Source organism: Moschus berezovskii, chromosome 26, assembly GCF_049115385.1.
Source record: "Moschus berezovskii isolate FMDL1 chromosome 26, NW_MosBer_1.0, whole genome shotgun sequence".
NCBI lineage: Eukaryota > Metazoa > Chordata > Mammalia > Artiodactyla > Moschidae > Moschus > Moschus berezovskii.
This window is the reverse complement of record NC_142485.1, coordinates 30964417-30984814: the sequence shown is the minus strand read 5'-3', so window position 1 is coordinate 30984814 and position 20398 is coordinate 30964417. Positions and strand designations below refer to the sequence as shown.

At 46.2% G+C, this 20398-nt stretch overlaps 1 protein-coding gene across 7 annotated transcripts in view; it reads left to right on the top strand.

The window, feature by feature from the left end:
• Positions 1–20398, top strand: part of STOX2 (storkhead box 2) — a 193281-nt gene that overhangs the window by 73410 nt on the left and 99473 nt on the right. The window contains exon 1 of one of the 7 annotated variants that reach the window (XM_055416387.2): positions 1–20398. This exon is cut by the window's left edge and continues 18865 nt beyond it. The exons of the other annotated variants lie outside the window; for them this stretch is intronic. Coding sequence (XP_055272362.2) covers positions 20233–20398 — 166 coding nt within the window. The 5' untranslated portion in view covers positions 1–20232. 7 annotated transcript variants of the gene reach the window in all.

The following is a 20398-nucleotide window of genomic DNA, read 5'->3' as shown; positions in this document are numbered from 1 at the left end:
GAAAGGACATCACCGTGGCACATTTTAAGATCTTAAACGTTCGTTCAAATGACTAAATCAAGTGTTGATCTTTGAAAACCAAAATTCAACATGAGTTACTACCTGGGGGCCTTAAAAACCTAATAAAAACAAAGAGTTGGACACGACTGAGCAACTGAACTGAACTGAACTGAATCTCTATGTAAAATGCTGTTTAGTTGTAAGTGCATAGAAAGAGTAATTGTTCTGTGTTTAATTATTTTATTCTCATCCCCACTCAAACCTATTTCATACCACAATTAAAATTTTCCATCTGATTTCATCCTCTCATTGGCCTGTGAGCCATCACTCTTGTAGCTTTGTAACACGGGCAAATAATGGCCAAAAACTTCTCATAGATGAGATATCTTTCAGTTCAGTTCAGTCGCTCAGTCGTGTCCGATATCTTTAGGCATCTCCATTTGGGAAGTGGACGTTACTTTGAACCAACAACTTTAAAATAATGAATTTTGATTGGTTTGCCCTTAAACTGACCTAGAACTGAATTAATTACATGTCACGAGAGCTCCAGCTAAAGTACCGTTCTGTAACATGCTTTATGACCAACTACATTTGAGAAGTATGAGTAAGTGGCTGATATTAGGACTTCAGATCTAATGTACATAAATACCCCACTCACTGTTCTGAAAAATTACAGTGGAATTGTTTGTTCTGAAACAGATTCCAGTCTGTTCTCTCTTTACAAGGACTTCCAAATGGAATTTGGAAAACCAAATCTGAGATGAAACTCCATTCCCTCGATCCATGTCAGACCTGGCGTGGTTTTTCTGTGTATGGAGCTTTCTGTTCTTTGACTCTTTACTCTTCTTTCACGTCCATCTTTATGGGTTCCTGAGTGCTGGGTTCCCACTTTTTTTTTTTTCAGCAGTCATAAAAGAGAAAACAGGGCATTTCCCAGACATAAAACTCTTTCCTGTTTCCCAGTGGATCAGTTAATCCTGGACCATTTCTAGAGTTCAGCAAAACTTAATTCAGCTAAATTCTGTCACTTCATTCCATCCCAATTCTGGCTGCATAAAGAGGAAGAAAGCCAAGACATTGGCCAATGTCAGAAAAATATCATTCTGCCAACATTTAGGTTGACTGCTTAGTTCTTGTAGTTGGACAAATGTGCCATGGAGTTTTAGCAGCTGTTAGGATTTACTATGCCTGAGTTGCCCTTTAAACTGCTTGTCTGACATATTTTGCTGCTTATTTTTAAGTGGGCTTCATATTTCATAGTATCTTATAGCTGGAGGAGACCTTGGGAAACTTCGGGTTGAACCCATTTGCTTTAGAAATGAAACAGCAGAGCCCATAGAAGTCAAAAGACTTGTTTTAAGGTCACAAAGCCAATAAGTGGCCAGTGAAAGTCGCTCAGTTGTGTCCGACTCTTTGCGACCCCATGGACTATACAGTCCATGGAATTCTCAAGGCCAGAATACTGGAGTGAGTAGCTGTTCCCTTTTCCAGGGGATCTTCCCAACCCAGGGATCAAACCCAGGTCTCCTGCATTACAGGAGGATTCTTTACCCCCTGAGTCACCAAAACCCAGGCTAGAAACCTAGTTACCTAATTCTTGTCCCAGTGGTTTGGTCATTTGTATCAGAATAGGATGTAGTGATATTTTTCACCTCTCTCCAAACTCAGGAGGAACATTTTCCGAAAAATTCACGTTATTGTTGGAGATTTTAAAAAACAAAGACCACTTTATATAGCGGTTTACTTTTTTCCCTTTTATTTTGCACAATTTTTAATGTGCAGAAAAGTAGAGAGACTAGAAACACAAACCCAATAGCCAGGTTCGACCATTTCTAATTCACGATTCATCTTGTTTCATCTGTATCCCTACCTTCTCTCCCACCCCATATTTTTCTGAAGTAAACTCAGAGATCATATTATTTCATCCGTAAATAGATCAGTACGCATCTCCAAAAGACTGACCTGTAAAAAGATAACCACAGTACTATTATTAACTGAAATAAATTAGCAGTAATTCCATAGCGTTATCAAATATCCTATAGTATATTTTAAAAATCTGTTATAAATAATGTGTGATCATTTTATTTTCAAATAATATTTTTCCTAGGAGAAACAAACTCAGTTAAGAATGGTGGGTGTTTGAGATGAAGGAGGGAAGAATTGGGAGTTTGGGGTTAGCAGATGCAAACTGTTTTCCATGGAATGGAAAAACAAGGTCCTACTGCATAGCACAGGGAATGATATTCCAATATCTTGTGATAAACCATAATGGAAAAGGATATGAAAATATGTGTATATATACATGTATAACTGAATCACTTTACTATATGGTAGAAATGAACACAACATTGTAAATCAGCCATACTTGAATAAAATGAATTGAAAAAATGGTGGGTGTTTTAGGTCAATGAAAAGAGAGAGGGGCTATACATGACTGTCAATATCACTCATGAAAACATGTCACGAGTTTATAGTCAGCAAGGAATTTACTAGATATTCACTTGGTTTTGCCGTGTTTTAATTCTCCTTTCTACCTAAACTGTAAATTTTCATGTGCTATTTTCCAAAGACATTGCAGCTGTTCTCTTTGAATCCCTTCAAGTCAAGCATCAGGGTATGAAAGAGACCTGTCATCACAGAAAGGAAGAAAGTCGTGGCTATTTTTGGTGGCAGGTTCAGAACAGATTTTTCCTTTGCGTCAGCAGACGTGAATACCTTCAGCTCCTCGAGCTCTAGTTTCCTAGCGTGGAAATATTTTCTGGCTGGGGACAGGTTCTGTTCATTACAAGTTAGGGGAGATGAATTGATTCTTTGGAGGAGATGATTGAGAATGCATTTCTCATTTCTTCAATTATTCCTTTTTTTAAAAAAAAATCATATTTTTTATTTTGGCTGTGCTGGGTCACTGTTGCTGTGGGCTTTTCTCTAGTTGTGATAAGCGCTGACTACTCTCTGGTTTTGGTGCATGGGTATCTCATTGAGGTGGCTTCTCTTGCCGTGGAGCTCAAGTTCTAGGGCGTGTGGGCTTCTGTAACTGCAGCTCCCAGGCTCTAGAACAGACAGCGTATTAAAAAGCAGAGACATCACTTTGCCAACAAAGGTCCATAGAGTCAACGCTATGGTTTTTCCAGTAGTCATGTACAGATGTGGGAGTTAGACCATAAAGAAGGCTGAGTGCTTAAGAATTCATGCTTTCAAACGGTGGTGCTGGAGAAGACTCTTGAGAGTCCCTTGGACAGCACGGCCATCAAATCAGTCCATCCTAAAAGAAATCAACCCTGAATCTTCATTGGAAGGATTGATGCTGAAGCTGAAGCTCCAATACCTTGGCCACCTGATGTGAAGAGCTGATTCACTGGAAAAGAATCTGATGCTGGGAAAGATTGAAGGTGGGAGGAGAAGGGGATGACAAGAGGATGAGGTGGTTGGATGGCATCACTGACTCGATGGACATGAGTTTGAACAAGCTCCAGGAGTTGGTGATGGACAGGGAGGCCTGGCGTGCTGCAGTCCATGGGGTCGCCGAGAGTCGGACACGACTGAGCGACTGAACAACAGCAAACGCTCTAGAGCACAGGCTCAGTAGTTGCGGAGCTGGCGAGCCTACTTGCTTGGCGGCATGTGGAATCTTCCCAGAGCAGGGATCAAACCCATTTCTCCTGCCTTGGGAGGCAAATTCTTCACCACTGAGCTACCAGGGAAGCCCTCATTTCCTCCTTTTAAATGTCTTCAGTGACGGAAGTCAAGTGCATCTTTTGAATGAATGTCCCATCTCTACACCTTCAGATAGGTATGGAATCTGAGTTGCAGGATATGAAGTCCAGAACAAAGAAATCTCATTGCTTGTCTGCGGTAATGAGAAAGTTAGGCATTTTGGCAAAACTGAGAACACCAGAACTGTTTTACAGGAGACTTTTTATTCCTTAGAGAAAGATTAGGAAAATTGGGTCCTGGGTGGTGAGAAGCAGGCAGCAAGATTTTCCTGCAGGCAGCAGTCATGAAAGTCAACACCCTAGAGAATCAACCAGCTGGGAAGAAAGAAAGAAACTAGCCGTGAAAGCACGGCCGCATGCTTGGTGCTGTGATCCTGCTGTCACACACCTGAAACTAACGGCAGAGAGAAGTGTGCTCTGAAACAAGCTGGAGATTCGATCTAGGTCAGACTCACTTCGGGGACATGATACACCTATGTCACGTGCTCATGGGGGCCGCAGCCACACCTGGTGATTTGATTAAAATTTTCCCTCCCATTCCCACCCCCCTACCACCTTTCCAAACTTGGACGAAGTCCTGGCTCCTCGATCTTTCCTAGTGTGTGTTGCTGTCATGTACTTGTTTTACCTTGTCTCTCTGCCTTTGGTTTTGGCTGGTCTAAGAAGCACAAGTGTTTCAGGAGAAAAGAGAGACAGAGAGGGATTACATCGCTGATAAATCCTACAGTTGGAGCAGCTCTTCCTGTGACTCGGGTGGACCACTGGGCTCTCTGAAGCCCTGCCTTCTGCGATGATTACCTCCTGCTTGCATCCTCCACCCTGGCCTTGAGATGCGGTGATTCTCCCACATCTGTTGGACCTTGTGGGGCCGTGCCTTGTCTCTGCTCTGTTAGTGGTGCCGAGGAAAGAAGAGGAGACTCCACAGCTTCTAGAATCGGAATAGGATGTAAAAAGGGAGGTGAGCAGCAACTCTGTGTCTCCCTCACTCCCAGGGTCCTGCTCTTTCAACCTTTCCATGTGTAACTCATGGGATTTGTAGGACATCTTCCTTTAAAAATGCATTTTTAAAAAGGTATTTATTTATTCGTTTGGCTGCAGTAGTTGTGTGCAGTCACCCAGCTGAGTGTGCTACATACTTTTTTGTATTTATTCTTCAGACAACAGTAGGAGAAAGCCATTTCCTCCATTTTACCTTGGAGGAAACAATGGCCTCGTCGAGATTTTTGGACTTTGGTCAAGGTGATGCATCCAATAAGTGTTAGATCCAGGAGCTTTCTAATACCTGCTGCTGCTGCTAAATCGCTGCAGTCGTGTCCGACTCTGTGCGACCCCATAGACGGCAGCCCACCAGGCTCCCCCCGTCCCTGGGATTCTCCAAGCAAGAACACTGGAGTGGGCTGCCATTTCCTTCTCCAGTGCATGAAAGTGAAAAGTCAAAGTGAAGTCGTTCAGTCATAGCTGACTCTTAGTGACCCCACAGACTGCAGCCTACCAGGCTCCTCCATCCGTGAGATTTTCCAGGCAAGAGTACTGGAGTGGGGTGCCATTGCCTTCTCCTCTAATACCTGCAGATGGAGGCAAGTATCTTAGACCCAGGTGTATTCTTCACCATGGAAGAAAAATAGGGTGTTGGAGAGCTCCATTTTTCTTGTATTTCTGAGACAACTTAATTTTTAAATTAAATTTTTTTTGGAGTATAGCTGTTTTACAATGTTCTGTTAGTTTCTGCTGTACCAACAAAGTCAATCAGCCATACATTTACATAAATCCCCTCTCTTTTGGATTTCCTTCCCATTTAGGTTACCACAGAGCATTGAGTAGAGATCCCTGTGCTCTAGTTCATATTAGTGATCTGTTTTATACATAGTGGTGTGTATATGTCAGTTTCAGTTTCCCAATTCATCCCAGCCTTCCTGTATCCCCTTGGTGTCTGTACATTTGTTCTCTGCGTCTGCTTTGCAAATAAGATCATTATACCGCCTTTCTAGATTCCATGTATGTGCGCTATTATACGGTATTTGTTCTCTTTCTTGCTTTACTCTGTGTGACAGTCTCTAGGTCCATCCGTGTGAGACACCTTCAGTTTTCAAAGAATGGGGATTCAAGGCTGCAAACAAATTCTGCCCCCTTAGCCTATGCCCCCCAAGCAGTAATAATAGTAGCTAACATTTGCAGTGACGTCTCCGTAGCAGGCATCCTCTAAGCAGTTCATGTGGATTCATTGATTTGAATCTTACAGCAGCCCTAAGAGTTCTCCTAGCATCCCCATTTTCCAGTTGAGAAAATCGAGACTCAAGTGGTCACACGGTGGGGATGGTTAGTGGCCCAGGGCATTCACCTGGGCAGGCGGCCTCCAGTCTCTGCACCCCCAGCCCTCTGTTGTACCACCCGGGTCCCCGGTCCATGGAAGCTCCGTGCTGTTGGCTTCCTCCTGGCCTTGAAGGAGCCTGGACCCGGAGGCCCCCGTGAGGTCTGGCAGAGGCAGCGCAGCCTAATTGGGATCTGGATGCACGCTCCTGCCTGCTCGGTGCCAACCCCGTGGTTACGTCTTATTCTGACTTGCTTATTTATGGGCCCTGGGGCTTGGCAAGGAAGGAGCTAGAGGGTCAGACAGTCTGCACCGGAACGAGACAGATTCTTGCTCCTCTTAATGAGAGTTAAACATATCAAGGGCTGCTTGAGAACCCCGTTCTTCCACTTCCTTCTTTTGGAAAGTGCTTGAACCCTGCCATCAAGCAGGTGGCCATGAGGTGGCTGCTTGACCCCTTGTTCTGTGAGCTCACTAGGCTTCAGACGAGGGGAAGGGGCAAATGCTCCCATCTTAAGCTCGGAAAAACAAGTTGGCTTCTTTCTGGCCTGAGTGATCTGCACAGGTTTACTCTAAAGGGAAGGTTTGCTTTCATAAGCTGCCAAGGAAGTTCTTGAAGCATTATTGGGCCATCTCGCTTGGTTTATTTATTTTCTTAATGAATTCAACTTTGGTTTAAGAGTTTGCAGGAGTTCAAGGATAGTCATCAGTAACATTTTTACAGGTTGAATTGGGTCCCCTCCCCCAGTTCCTTGGACTTCCCAGGTGCTGCTAGTGGTATAGAAGCCACCTGCCAATGCAGGAGACATAAAAGACATGGGTTCGATCCCTGGGTCGGAGAGATCCCTTGGAGGAGGGTATGGTAACTCACTCCACTATTTTTGCCTGGAGAATCCCATGGACAGAGGAGCCTGGCTGGCTACAGTCCATTGGGTTGCAAAGAGTCGGACATGTCTGAAGTGACTTAGCATGCAACACCCCATTCCTGTGTTGACATTCTAAGCCCTGGGACCTCAGAATATGACTGTGTGTTTTTGTTATTTATTTGGCTACAGAGGGTCTTAGTTGTGGCATGCTGGATCCAGTTCCCCAACCAGGGATCGAACCTGGGCCCCCTGCATTAGAAGTTCGGGGTCTTAGCCACTGGACTGCCAAGGAAGTCCCCAATATGACCTTTTTTGGAGGTAGAGTTGTTGCTGATGCAATTAGTTAAGATGAGGTTATCCTCGGGTAGAGTGGCCCCTAATCCGATGTCATTGGTGTCCTTGTAAAACAGTGACATTTGAACACAGAGATAAACACATGGCGGAATGCCAAGTGAAGACAGGGGTGACTCAGCAGCAGCCAGGAAGGCCAGGATGGCCAGCCCACCACCAGCAGCTGGCCTCCCAGCCCTGAGAAGGAACCCATCCTGCCCACACTCCGATTGTTCACTTCTCCAGAACTGTGAGAGAGTTTCTGTGGCTGAAGCTGCTCAGCGTGTGGCTTTTTGTTATGGCAGCCATAGCAAACAGATGCAAACTAATTCTTACAAACGAATGAACAATAAAAATGAAAACGTTAGTTTAGCAAAGTTGGATGGGCCTGCACCTTTGTGGAAAGTGGGCCTTCTTTTTTCCAGTATTGCAGCAACTTAGAATCAGAGGACCTCGGCACTGAGGGGCCCCGGCTGGGGACTGACACGGGGTCTGCAGGGGTACCTGTTGGGCTCAGCCTGAGTCCAGGGTCACTAGCTCACTCCTGCTTCTCTCTACCCACACTTCCTTTCCGTTCATTCGTGACTTCAGGTCCTTTGCACAAGATCCATATCCCGGGAATAATCTCTCTGTCAATTTCTCTCCCCTTTTCTGCCTCTTCCTTTAACCTAGTTTTGATAGCGATGTGCCAGCTCTTTCCTTTCAGTTCTCCTGTACCAGAAGTGAAATCCCCACTCCCATCTGGCAGATAAAAGACACCCCCCCAATTTTAGATTCATCCTCCTTCTCTACCCCTCCAGTTGAAAACCTCAGATTTTATAATTATTAAGACATGCTCTCTGTTCAGAGACAAAAGAAGAATTGACCTGCTTGATTCCATTTCCAGCAGTGTAGCAGACCATATATTCTGAAAAGTCTCCCGATTAAGAAAGAAAAATCACTGTAAATTTCCAGGTGAAATATTTCATAGCATGTTTTGGCTCTTCAGTCTCATAAACCACAAATCCAGCTCCATTCACCTTTCATTACCACTAGCAGCCCATCCCCAAGGGAACTGGCCTGTTCATACTGAGCAAAAGAGACTGGTAAACAGGGTAAGTTGCAATGGGGTTTGATTATTTAAAACCATGAAAGAAAGAAGAGGAGGGGAGGGAGGGGAAAGAAGCAGGAGGAGGAGGAATAAAGAAGAGAAGAAGGAAAGGAGGGAACAAAGCATTGGTCAACAGTCACCTGGGGGCCAGTGATGTTTCTAGAAGGTGGCGTCGTTCTCAGGTCTTCGTGTTGTTTGGGAGAACATGGAGGTCGTGATCCTTAGATTTTTTTCAAGTTCAAGAATGCTTGTTGAAATATCAGGGTAATCACTGAAAAAATGAAAGAAGACACTCAGAGAGAAAGAGAAGACCTAAATGATTTAACGTGGCACAGTGGAGAACTTCCTGAGCTTTCCAGGGGTGCGGCCACTGACGTGGCAGTCAGCAGACGTGGGGGTGTTCAGCCCTGGACCTGGTAGAGGGTGTTAATTAGAATGAATTAAATTAACATTTACTGAGCACTAGCTGATTGCCAGGCACATATATCATGTAATCCTCAGAACAACCCCATTAAATTGGCACTTAGGTTTCCCCCATGTTCCAGAGGAAGAGGTGTTGACGGGGCATGTCTGAGGTTGCTCCACTGGGAAGTGGAGGTGCTGGGATTCAGACACTGACGGATGTGCTCCCGACCATTCACTTTTAGCTCCTAAACTCTTCCACTTTAGCAAAATCCTTGCGGGGAAATCCTTGTTGTTGTTCAGTCATTCAGTCACGTCTGAGTGACCTCATAGACTGCAACACCCCGGGCTTCCCTGTCCTTCACTATCTCCCGGAGTTTGCTCAAACTCATGTCCATTGACTCAGTGATATCATCCAATCATCTCATGCTCTGTCTTCCCCTTCTCCTCCTGCCTTCAGTCTTTCCCAGCATTGGGGTCTTTTCCAGTGAGTTAGCTCTTCACATGAGGTGACCAAAGTCACCTGAAGCTTCAGCTTCAGCCTCTGTCCTTCCAATGAATATTCAGGGTTGATATCCTTTAGGATTGACTGGTTGGATCTCCTTGCAGTCCAAGGGACTCTCAAGAGTCTTCTCCAGCGCCAGTTTGAAACATCAGTTCTTCGGCACTCTGCCTTCTTTATGGTCCAACTCTTGCATCTGTACACGACTACAGGAAAAAACATAGCTTTGACTAGACAGACCTTTGTGGCCAAAGTAATGTCTCTGCTTTTTAATACGCTGTCAAGTTTAACATAACTTTTCTTCCAAGGAGCAAGCGTCTTTAAATTTCGTGTCTGTAGTCACCATCTGCAGTGATTTTGGAGTCCTTGCCTTAGCAAAATTCTAAGTGGGGAGTAGAAAAGACTGTGTTCCTCCAGGATGATTCAAGGCCTCTCCTCTCCATTCTCCCTTCCTAGAGCTGTGAGCCACCTCCCAGAAGCCTGCAGCTGCACACAGCTGGAGGAAGCTTTTGTTCTGATTTCACGGGTACTGCTGAAAGCTCTTAAACTTGGTCATTTGTCCATAAAATCACTTTCTCAAACTTTTCCCCTTTAGTTGTTGAGGTTGTGGTGGTGATTGGAATAGCCTGTCATGACTTGTAAAAGCAAATTGGATGTTCTCATAATTGTTGCATACTTAGGATGCACTTAGCCTCTCATCTAAGCCAGTTATATTTCGTTTGTTGGAAAAAAGATTCATCTTTTAAAATCCATCTGTGTTATAGTGTGGTTTTTCATTTGGCTTGGGAAGCTGGTCTGTGGTGACCTGTAAATAGAATTGAAAAAAAACATTCAAGATTGATTAGTCTGAAGGAGGCATGTGGATTTAAGTCTAAATCTCATGCTCCTATGGTGGAGTGCAGGAACAATGCTCTTTGGTGACCTAAAAGGGAAGGAAATCCAAAAAAGAAGGTATATGTATACGTATAGCTGATTCACTTTGCTGTAGCGTAGAAACTTAACACATCATTGTAAAGCAACTGTACTCCAATAAAAATTAATAAAGGCAAAGAAGTAATAAATAAATAAATCTCATGAATAGTCTATATAAACCAATCAAGGGAGTCATTTGAGTTGTCCGAAGAAATGTGTCTTCTCTTCTACATGCACGTATATTCATGCTGCTGCTGCTGCTAAGTCACTTCAGTCGTGTCTGACTCTGTATGACCTCATAGACGGCAGTCCACCAGGCTCCTCTGTCCATGGGATTTTCCAGGCAAGAGTACTGGAGTGGGGTGCCATTGCCTTCTCTGACGTATATTCATAAAATGTACTAATAACTTGGAAATTGGAGGGTTATTCTGACAATATAAAGAATTCTGTGAATTTCATTTGGACTAACTAAAAGCAATTAACAAATAATCCCAAATCTAGTAACTGCCCACATTCATCATTATGGGGTCAGGAAAAATCCTGGATTGGGAATCTCAAGAGAGGAATTTGGGTTTTTCAACCTCTGTATGACTTGGGGGCAAATCATACTGCCATTAAGTCTTCGGTTTTTTCATCTTTAATTATGATAACAAATCTTACCTCACTGACCTCAGACCTTATGAAAGTCAATAAGATCCTATGCAGACAATCCATTGGGGGCTCAAAGAGTCGGACATGACTGAGCAACTAACACACACACACAGTGGATCTGAGGGAAACAAAGTATGTATAATATTCCTTTATAATCCTGAATCCACTTTACAAATTCATAGGCATTTGTTGGGCTTCTGTTAGGAACACTGTGCCATGCTGTGACACACTTCAGTTGTATCCGACTCCTTTGCGGCCCCTTGGACGGTAGCCTGCCAGGCTCCTCTGTCCATGGGGTTCTCCAGGCAGGAACACTGAAGTGGGTTGCCATGCCGTCTTCCCGGGGATCTTCCCACCTCAGGGATGGAACTGCATCTCCTGCGCCTCCTTCATTGGCAGGAGGCTTCTTTACCTGCTGTGCCTGGGTATCTTCTTTCTCTTTTCTGAACCTGGTTTGTGGATCTTCTGTATTATAGCTATCCAACTCAACAGCACCCACGGTTTCTGTGTTATTTGCTGGTAGCAGCTCTGTCTCCCCCTGGAATTCCTGTCCGACTCTTTACAACCCAATGAACTGCACCACACCAGGCCTCCCTGTCCATCACCAACTCCCGGAGTTTACTCAAACTCATGTCCACTGAGTCGGTGATGCCATCCAACCATCTCATCCTCTGTCATCCCCTTCTCCTCCTGCCTTCAGTCTTTCTCAGCAGCAGGGTCTTTTCCAGTGAATTGGTTCTTCGCATCAGGTGGCCAAAGTATTGGAGTTCAGGTTTTTTAAATGCTTTCCCCCATAGTGATCAAGAGTAATGATAAAATTGGCTGTTTTTTTCTTGATGCCATCTCCTTGCCATCAGTGAATGGGTACATTTATAGGTTTACCTCAGATCTTCACTTTAAGAGAGAGATTATTACCATCACAATGGAAACAAACGGAACTCAAAGACTGACTTTCCCCAGGCCCCCAACAAAGAAAGACATGTCTCCTTGGCATCACCATACCTCACTGGCTTCTGTTACTCTGACTGTAATTAGTCTGGCCTAGAGATGGTTGCTGGGATCCTGCTAATCTGCTCCAGCCTCCATAGTCCTCTGAAAGACTCAGGCCCCTCTTAAGTTACTTCTCCTTGGTGAGTTCTTGCATCCCCAAACAACTGCTTTCTTTGGGAGTAGAATCCACTGGGCACCATGATTCAATATAGCCCTGTTGGAAGTGCGTTATAGGTGACAATGTACCTACGTGGAGAGACGAAGAGAAATTCAGCTTAGATTTTGATAAGAATGGAAAGACCGAAATATATGTGCAGTCTCATCATCCTTAGGACTTCTCCTATGTGTGTTTTACCCCATGGATTTATCACCTCCCACCACCTGTCTAGATCTGTTTGCCAAATGTGCTGCAGCAACAAGTGGTCCTATGGTTAGAGCTTGATGAGCAATTTTGCTTTTTTTTGGTAGCTTTACAAGGGGTGTTTGCACATGAAAGGCTCTGAGAAGTCAGGCAGGCATGTTGTAACTTGAACACATCTTCTGAACTTAGGGTTCTTTTTAGCCTTGTTTACTTCTCCGTGTAGAAGAAAAGAGGCTTCCCTGGAGGCTCACTGAGAAAGAATCCACCTGTCATTGCAGGAGACCCAAGAGACATGGGTTTGATCCCTGGTCCACGAAGATACCCTGGAATGGGAGATGGCAACCCACTCCAGTATTCTTGTCTGGAAAATCCCGTGGACAGAGGAATCTGGTGGGCTTTAGTCTACGGGGTCGCAAAGAATTGGACATGACTTGTCCACTGAGCAACAACAACCACTGAACTTACAATGGAAACTTCTTTTCAAGTTACATTTGTTAACATATCTCAGGACAAGTGTTCCCCAGAGCAAATTATCTGTTGCAAGCTGTGAACCTAAATGCCAGCAGTGTGATTACCATGCTGGCAACCACACAGGTGGTCTGCACAGGAAGAGAGCATCTTCTGAGAAAGACAATAAATGCTCAAGCTTTCTGATAACACTGAAGCTAGCAGTTTGGGTTTTGGGTGAAGGGGGACAAAATTAATCTAGCAAATACATGGTTCTTCGGTTCAGTTCAGTTGCTCAGTTGTGTCCGGCTCTTTGCGACCCAATGAACCACAGCACATCAGGCCTCCCTGTCCATCACCAACTCCCGGAGTTCACTCAAACTCATGTCCATTGAGTCGGTGATGCCATCCAACCATCTCATCCTCTGTCGTCCCCTTCTCCTCCTGCCCCCAATCCTTCCCAGCATCAGGATCTTTTCAAATGAGTCAGCTCTTCACATCAGGTGGCCAAAGTATTGGAATTTCAGCTTCAACATCAGTCCTTCCAATGAACACCCAGGACTGATCTTCTTTAGGATGGACTGGTTGGATCTCCTTGCATTCCAAGGGACTCTCAAGAGTTTTCTCCAACACCACAGTTCAAAAGCATCGGTTCTTTGGTGCTCAGCTTTCTTTATAGTCCCAACTCTCACATCCATACATGACCACTGGAGAAACCATAGCCTTGACTAGACAGACCTTTGTTGACAAAGTAGTGTCTCTGCTTTTTAATATGCTATCTAGGTTGGTCATAACTTTCCTTCCAAGGAGTAAGCATCTTTTAATTTCATGGCTGCAATCACCATCTGCAGTGATTTTGGAGCCCCCCAAAATAAACTCAGCCACTGTTTCCCCATCTATTTGCCATGAAGTGATGGGACCAGATGCTCTGATAGTTCTGAATGCTGAGCTTTAAGCCAACTTTTTCACTCTCCTCTTTCACTTTCATCAAGAGGCTCTTTAGTTCTTCTTCACTTTCGGCCATAAGGGTGGTGTCATCTGCATATCTGAAGTTATTGATATTTCTCCCGGCAGTCTTGATTCTAGCTTGAGCTTCATCCAGCCCAGTGTTTCTCATGATGTACTCTGCATATAAGTTAAATAAGCAGGGTAACAATATACAGCCTTAACGTACTCCTTTTCCTATTTGGAACCAGTCTGTTGTTCCATGTCCAGTTCTAACTTGCTTCCTGACCTGCATACAGGTTTCTCAAGAGGCCGGTCAGGTGGTCTGGTATTCCCATCTTTTCAGAACTTTCCAGTTTATTGTGATCCATAGTAGTCCACCTTATTTGCTCTTTTTGGAAGCCAAAATATCCCAGGTCATATGAATGTGCATACATACATACATATGAATATATAAATGTAGACATATATCACATGGGCTTCCCAAGTGGCACACTGGTAAATAATCCACTTGCCAATGAAGGAGACGCAGGTTCAATCCTTGGGTCAGGAAGATCCCCTGGAGAAGGAAATGGCAACCAACTCCAATATTCCTGCCTGAAAAATCTCATGGACAGTGGAGCCTGGTGGGCTACCATCCATGGGGTTGCAAAGAGCTGGACACGACTTGAGCAAATGAGCAAACTGAATGCATTGCATAAGAAATTTCCCCAGTCTTCCAGCTCAAAAACTTCTAAAAAAGCCTCAGTCTCCTGGGACACACTGTTTTCCATATTCCATTTAGGTTTATAACCTGAGCCATACAAATGCCTGGTTTTAAGGTGTGTATATGTATATATCTTTTAACTAAGCACTTTTGTCAGATTAAGCTGTTAACATCTTTTTCAAATTATATTTCAGGAAGCAGCAGAAAGATGAATGACTCTCAGACTCAAAATTCTGAGTTTTTAAAAAATATTTATTTATTTGTTTGGCTGTGCTGGGTCCTAGCTGTGGCCTGTGAACTCTTACGTGCGACATGTAGGAATCTGGTTTTCTGATCAGGGAAGCAGAGACTTAGCCACTGGGCCACCAGGGAAGTCCCCAGAATTCTGATTTTTATTTAATGAATATTTTAATCACAAAGTTCGATGCATATATCACAGCGTACATAAATATGTAAGCACCTATTTCCTTTCTACAGACTTAACTTTCTTCCCATACCAAAGGGCAAAGACCACTTATAGATATTTAAGTCTTCAATGAATGTTCAGTGTACTAGAGATACAGATTCAAAATATCAGATTTTCCCTTATAGAGGTATAACTTGGAAAACCAAAATTTCTTTCAGTTTTTAGATTCAACAGTATTTGTTTGTACATTTGGTATTTTAAAGATGATCAAATAAAAACTAATTCTCAGTGGGCCTTTGAAAAACACTTGATCAATTCAAACTAAAGACTAAAGTCCCTTTACTCAATAATTAAAACACAGTTATAAAAGACTTCAAATCTTTCAGAGTACTTAATCAGGCTTCCTTAGTCATCACATCTGAGCCAGTTACTATGAGCCACTGGACACAGCTATGAACAAAGCAGAACAATGAACTGCAGTGAATAAAATAAAAGTATCCCTTGCCTTCATGGAGTTTACATACTTATAACTATTAAATTCATTCACCTCTTGTAAATCTAATAAACCAAAGTTTTAAATGAGGAGCACATCAAAGTCAAAATTCTGACTTTCAACTTAAACCTGCAAGTCTAAAATCAGAGTTGGCCCTTGAACAACACAGGTTTGAACCACCTAGGTCCAGTTATAAGTGGGTATTTTTCAATAGTAAATACTATATGGTCTGTCCATGGTTGATTAAATCTGAGAACTATGGGTAGGATGGCAGCTATAAATTATACTTGAATTAACCCAGTTGTTCCAGGGCCAACTGTATACATTTGAATTAGAATCACAAAGCAAATGTTTGTCTAATTAGTGTCACTAAACTATCCGATATGTAAATACTAAAGGTACAAATGATTCTTGCTGCTGCTGCTGCTAAGTCACTTCAGTCGTGTCCAACTCTGTGTGATCCTATAGACAGCAGCCCACCAGGCTCCCCCGTCCCTGGGATTCTCCAGGCAAGAACACTAGAGTGGGTTGCCATTTCCTTCTCCCTGATTAAAAAATTACAAATACTATGAAAGTGATTTGCTATATTGTTTCTCTATTTAATCGTATACCGTCCTACTAGGAACAACTGGGATTGCACAGTTGAGCTTACTTAATGAACAGGTCATGACCCAGATACTTGATTGTCTCAAGTAGGTTGAGAGGTTTGAAACTAGGACTAGAGATCTAGAAGTTGTGTATGACCAGAGTGACTCTTTCCACAGGACGGATGCACACACCGAGTCTGATTTTAACAGTGGCTCCAGTAATGGCATTCCACCTTTACGTGGCATTAGTTTCACAAGATGTTTGCTAGATTCAAGTCTTACCTTCGTAACGTCTGTTGATGTTGCCACTTACTTTGGATGGATAATTTCTTAAGCCCCAATCCCTCCTGCTTTACTGATTTGATTCAGCTAACCCACCCTATATACCGCCTGGTTCTTCTGTGTCTGGCTATTTGGCTTTGGCTCCAAGAACGTTCTCTTGAGTATGGACACTGGGTGATATCACTGCTCTGCAAAGGCTGGCATTCAGAGGTGGCTGAGTGGAGCTGTAACTCTCCTCCCAAAATACCTATCAACCCACCCTCATTCCTTCATATCAACAATGAATCAGTTTTTCAGTTTTAAGTCGTGTGATTCAAATTCAAATCAAACCCTCCAGAAGAGCCCTGGATGACCCCTTCTCTAAACAAATTCCCTCTTCTAAGCCCTCTTTATATAGAAATTTTAAAACTATCATTGCTTCTTTGCTTAAAACCCTTCATTGACTGACTTACTACAATAGAATACAAAACCCTTAATATGCCCTGCAAGTCCTTGCATGATTGGGCTCTTGGCTTCATCCATGATCTCATCATGTGCCTTCCTTTTATGCTCCAATTCCAGCCACACTGGCCTTCTTTCACGTCTTCCCACGGAAACCGAGATTCTTTCCTACCTCAGGGCCTTTGCATGCACTATCCCCACTTTCTGAAATATCATTCTCCCCACTCTTTGCTTGGATGACTCCACATCCTGTAGGTCTCAGACTAACTGTCATTTTTTCATAGAGGTGATTCTTCTTTGTAGACCTCAACACAATCTGTGTATTTATTTGCTTACTGCTGCTGCTGCTAAGTCGCTACAGTCGTGTCTGACTCTGTGCGACCCCATAGACAGCAGCCCACCAGGCTCCCCTGTCCCTGGGATTCTCCAGGCAAGAACACTGGAGTGGGTTGCCATTTCCTTCTCCAATGTATGAAAGTGAAAAGTGAAAGTGAAGTCGCTCAGTTGTGCCCAACTCTTAGCGACCCCATGGACTGCGGCCTACCAGGCTCCTCCATCCATGGGATTTTCCAGGCAAGAGTACTGGAGTGGGTTGCCATTGCCTTAGACCTTGTCACATGGGGCCATGTGTGGTAATCTGTTTGCCCAGCACCCATCACAGCATATACTAGTCAATAATAATTTGTTGAATGAATAAGTGTCACAGTTGCAATGTGTGTGTGTACTCAGTCACACAATTGTGACCCCATGGACTGTGGCCCACCAGACTCCTCTGTCCATGGGATTTCCCAGGCAAGAATACTGGAGTGGGTTGCCATTTCCTCCCCCAGGGGACCCTCCCAACCCAGGGATCTAACCCAGGTCTCCTGCATCTCCTGCACTGGCAGGAGGATTCTTTACCACTGAGCCACTTGGGAAGCTCACAGTTATCACAACAATCACCACTAGCCTTCAGTCACAGCTATTATAATCATTCATAGAAGCACTTTCGGCTCCCGGGAGGTAGAGTAATTGTTTGTTGAATTGGATTGAGATATCTAAATGTCAGTATCTCATGCATCCATTAATACAATTATTTTTATTACCTTTATGGTTCTTTACACATTTAGCCTTCTATAGCTTCTAAAGCTGGAGGCTTTCTGTTCTTAGCCGTCCTCTTACAGTAAAGAAGACATTTTAGCATGCCTTTTGGGGAACTGTCCTTTTCTAACTTTTAAAAAATGTCACTGAACATTAGCTAATTGGTGTAGGGTTGATAATAAATCCTGATTAGTGTAAATACACGTTCTGTAGGCTGCTTAGTGATTTTTATTTGTTTGTTTACCCTGGTTTCCCCGGGAGAGGCATATGAGTAACCCTGGCCCCAAGTTACAGAGGGCTGCTGCTGCTGCTAAGTCACTTCAGTCGTGTCCGACTCTGTGTGACCCCATAGACGGAAGCCCACCAGGCTCCCCCGTCCCTGGGATTCTCCAGGCAAGAACACTGGAGTGGGTGCCATTTCCTTCTCCAATGTGTCAAAGTGAAAAGTGAAAGTGAAGTCACTCAGTCGTGTCCGACCCTTAGCGACCCCACGGACTGCAGCCTACCAGGCCCCTCCATCCATGGGATTTTCTAGGCAATAGTACTGGAGTGGCTTGCCATTGCCTTCTCCGTTACAGAGGGCAGCCGGGAGATATTGAATGGAAGTTCTAGATTCTATCATGTTTGTGGCTTAAGCTCCGCCCCCTTCTGTGTCATTCTCCAAGAACCTTGCCCCCCTCCCCCACCCCACCCCAAAATTAATGCCTTGGAAAAGCACCGAATTGTGCCAAGACTCCTGAATCTTAACCATTTAGGACTTGGTGGCTTTTTTTTCTTTGCGGGGGAGGGGCTTTTTTTTTTTGGGTTATCAGCCCGATCATGACCTCATAATTTCATATCCCCGTCTCTGTACCTTGGCACCTGCGAAGATGAAAAAACAGCATAAAATACTATTTTGAACGTTGCATCGTCGCTCACGGAAAAAGGCGCAAAGGCGTAAGAAAAATCGGCTTTATTTTTGTTGTTTACAACATCTAGGCGTTGTTTGGAAATCCGAAGGAGAAGGTCAGGGTTGCTGGGGAAACGGCCGCAGCGCCGCGCGGTCGGGTTAGCCGCAATGTGCCCGCGCGCCTGCGACTCGGCGTGACCCCCGCGCCCCGGGCCCGGCGCCCCGGCCGGGGCGGCGCGTAGCCCCCTCCTCCCGTCCCGCGCCGCGCGCACTGTTGTCCTTGAGCGATTGGTTGGTTGGACCAGAAACAGCTGTGCAGAGCTGAGCCGTGCAGAGGGGCTGTGGACCTGAATGCAGACTGTCGGGCTGGGAGTGACTGAGCCCCGGGGCTCGAGGGAGAGAGAGGACGAGTCGGAGCCCCGTCCGCCGCGCTCTCCCGGCAGCGTGGAACCAGGTGCCCGGGCGCTGGCGGCGGTCTGAGGAGCTCCGGGTTGGCGCTCCCTTCCCCCGACTCTAGCTGCCTTCAGGGTTGGTGCAGGTGGGGGCGAGGCAGGGCACCGCGGATCGCCCGGTTCCCACTGACCGGTTTCTCTTCCTTTCTGCGAGGGGGAGGCGCTAATGCTCAAAAAAATGTAAATATCCAGGCGCGGACTCCAGGCTGGGGCACCAGCCGAGTTCCCAACGCCGCCGCCGGGTGTTTTGCATGGAAATTGAGAAGCCAGAAAGGATCGGTGCTCTAACTTAATGCAGCTCGGCGATTAGCAGGAGGCCGGGCACCTTCCAGGCTCCCTGTCCATCAATAGCCTTTCCGCGCGCTCGCGATCGCCGAGCCGCGGTGCCGCCGTGCGGGGTGTCGACCGGCAGATGCCGCATCCTTGGCAGCCATGGCTCCCGTCGCCGCCGCGGCCAGTAAGTAGGAGCATGCATATGTAGGGGGGGCACATGCGTGTCGGCGCGCGCGCGCACACACACATACACGCACACACGCACGCACACCACCCCGAGCCTCGGAAGGAAGGAGGAAGACCGACGAGGCGCTGCAGTCGCGAGGACGACTCGGGCTCTTCGTGGATTCGGCAGGAGCCGGCCTGGCGCAGCTGCTGACTGCAGAGCCTGCCCCGGATCGTGGGCACACGCGCCCCCCACCCCCTCACCGGAGCCTCTGGAATGAAGACTGCCTCCCGAGGACTGCAGGGGAGGCAGAGCCAGCCCGCGCCCGGGACTGCGGGCCGCGCGGCCGGTAGGCCCAGGGGGACACGACTTGGACGCTGTCATCCCCACGCCTCGCCCTGAGCCGCCTGGTGCCGAGAGGGTCTGCCGCCGCCCCCTCCGGCTTCCCGGGCGCCCGATCCCGGGTCAACCCCGGAGGCCCTGGTTTCCTCATTTGTTTGGGGCTTTTGTGCCGGGGGCTCACAGTTGGCTAAGCACTCCAGCGCTGAATCGGGCCATTGTCTGCGCTCCCATTGCTTCCACGCTGCAAGTCTCTGCGCCCCCACCCCACCCGCCCCGCTCCCCGCCTCCTCCTGGCCGGGGAGCCTCCTAACGTGCCTTTCCCCCCCCCAGGAATCTGGAAGCTATAAGCCGGGCGGATTGCAAATGAAGTGTAATGCATTGTGGGACGTGTGTAAAATCGGAGCCTTCGCCGTGGGGGGGTGTGGGGGCGTGGGGAGGGCCGGACCCGCCGCTGGCGGTGTAGACGCCGACGAGGAGGGGCTGGGAAAATGAGCGCAGAGTCCGCCCGGGTCGTGCCCGCCGTAGACGGATGAAGCCGCGCGCTGCGCCCCGGCGCTGAGGCCCGGAGGATCGGGGGCGGCGGGTCGTCCTCTCCACCATGAAGAAGACCCGGAGCACAACCTTGCGGCGCGCCTGGCCTAGCTCGGATTTCTCGGACCGGGCCTCGGACCGCATGAGGTCCCGCAGCGAGAAGGACTACCGCCTGCACAAGCGCTTCCCCGCGGCCTTCGCGCCCCAGGCTTCGCGGGGCTACATGACATCAG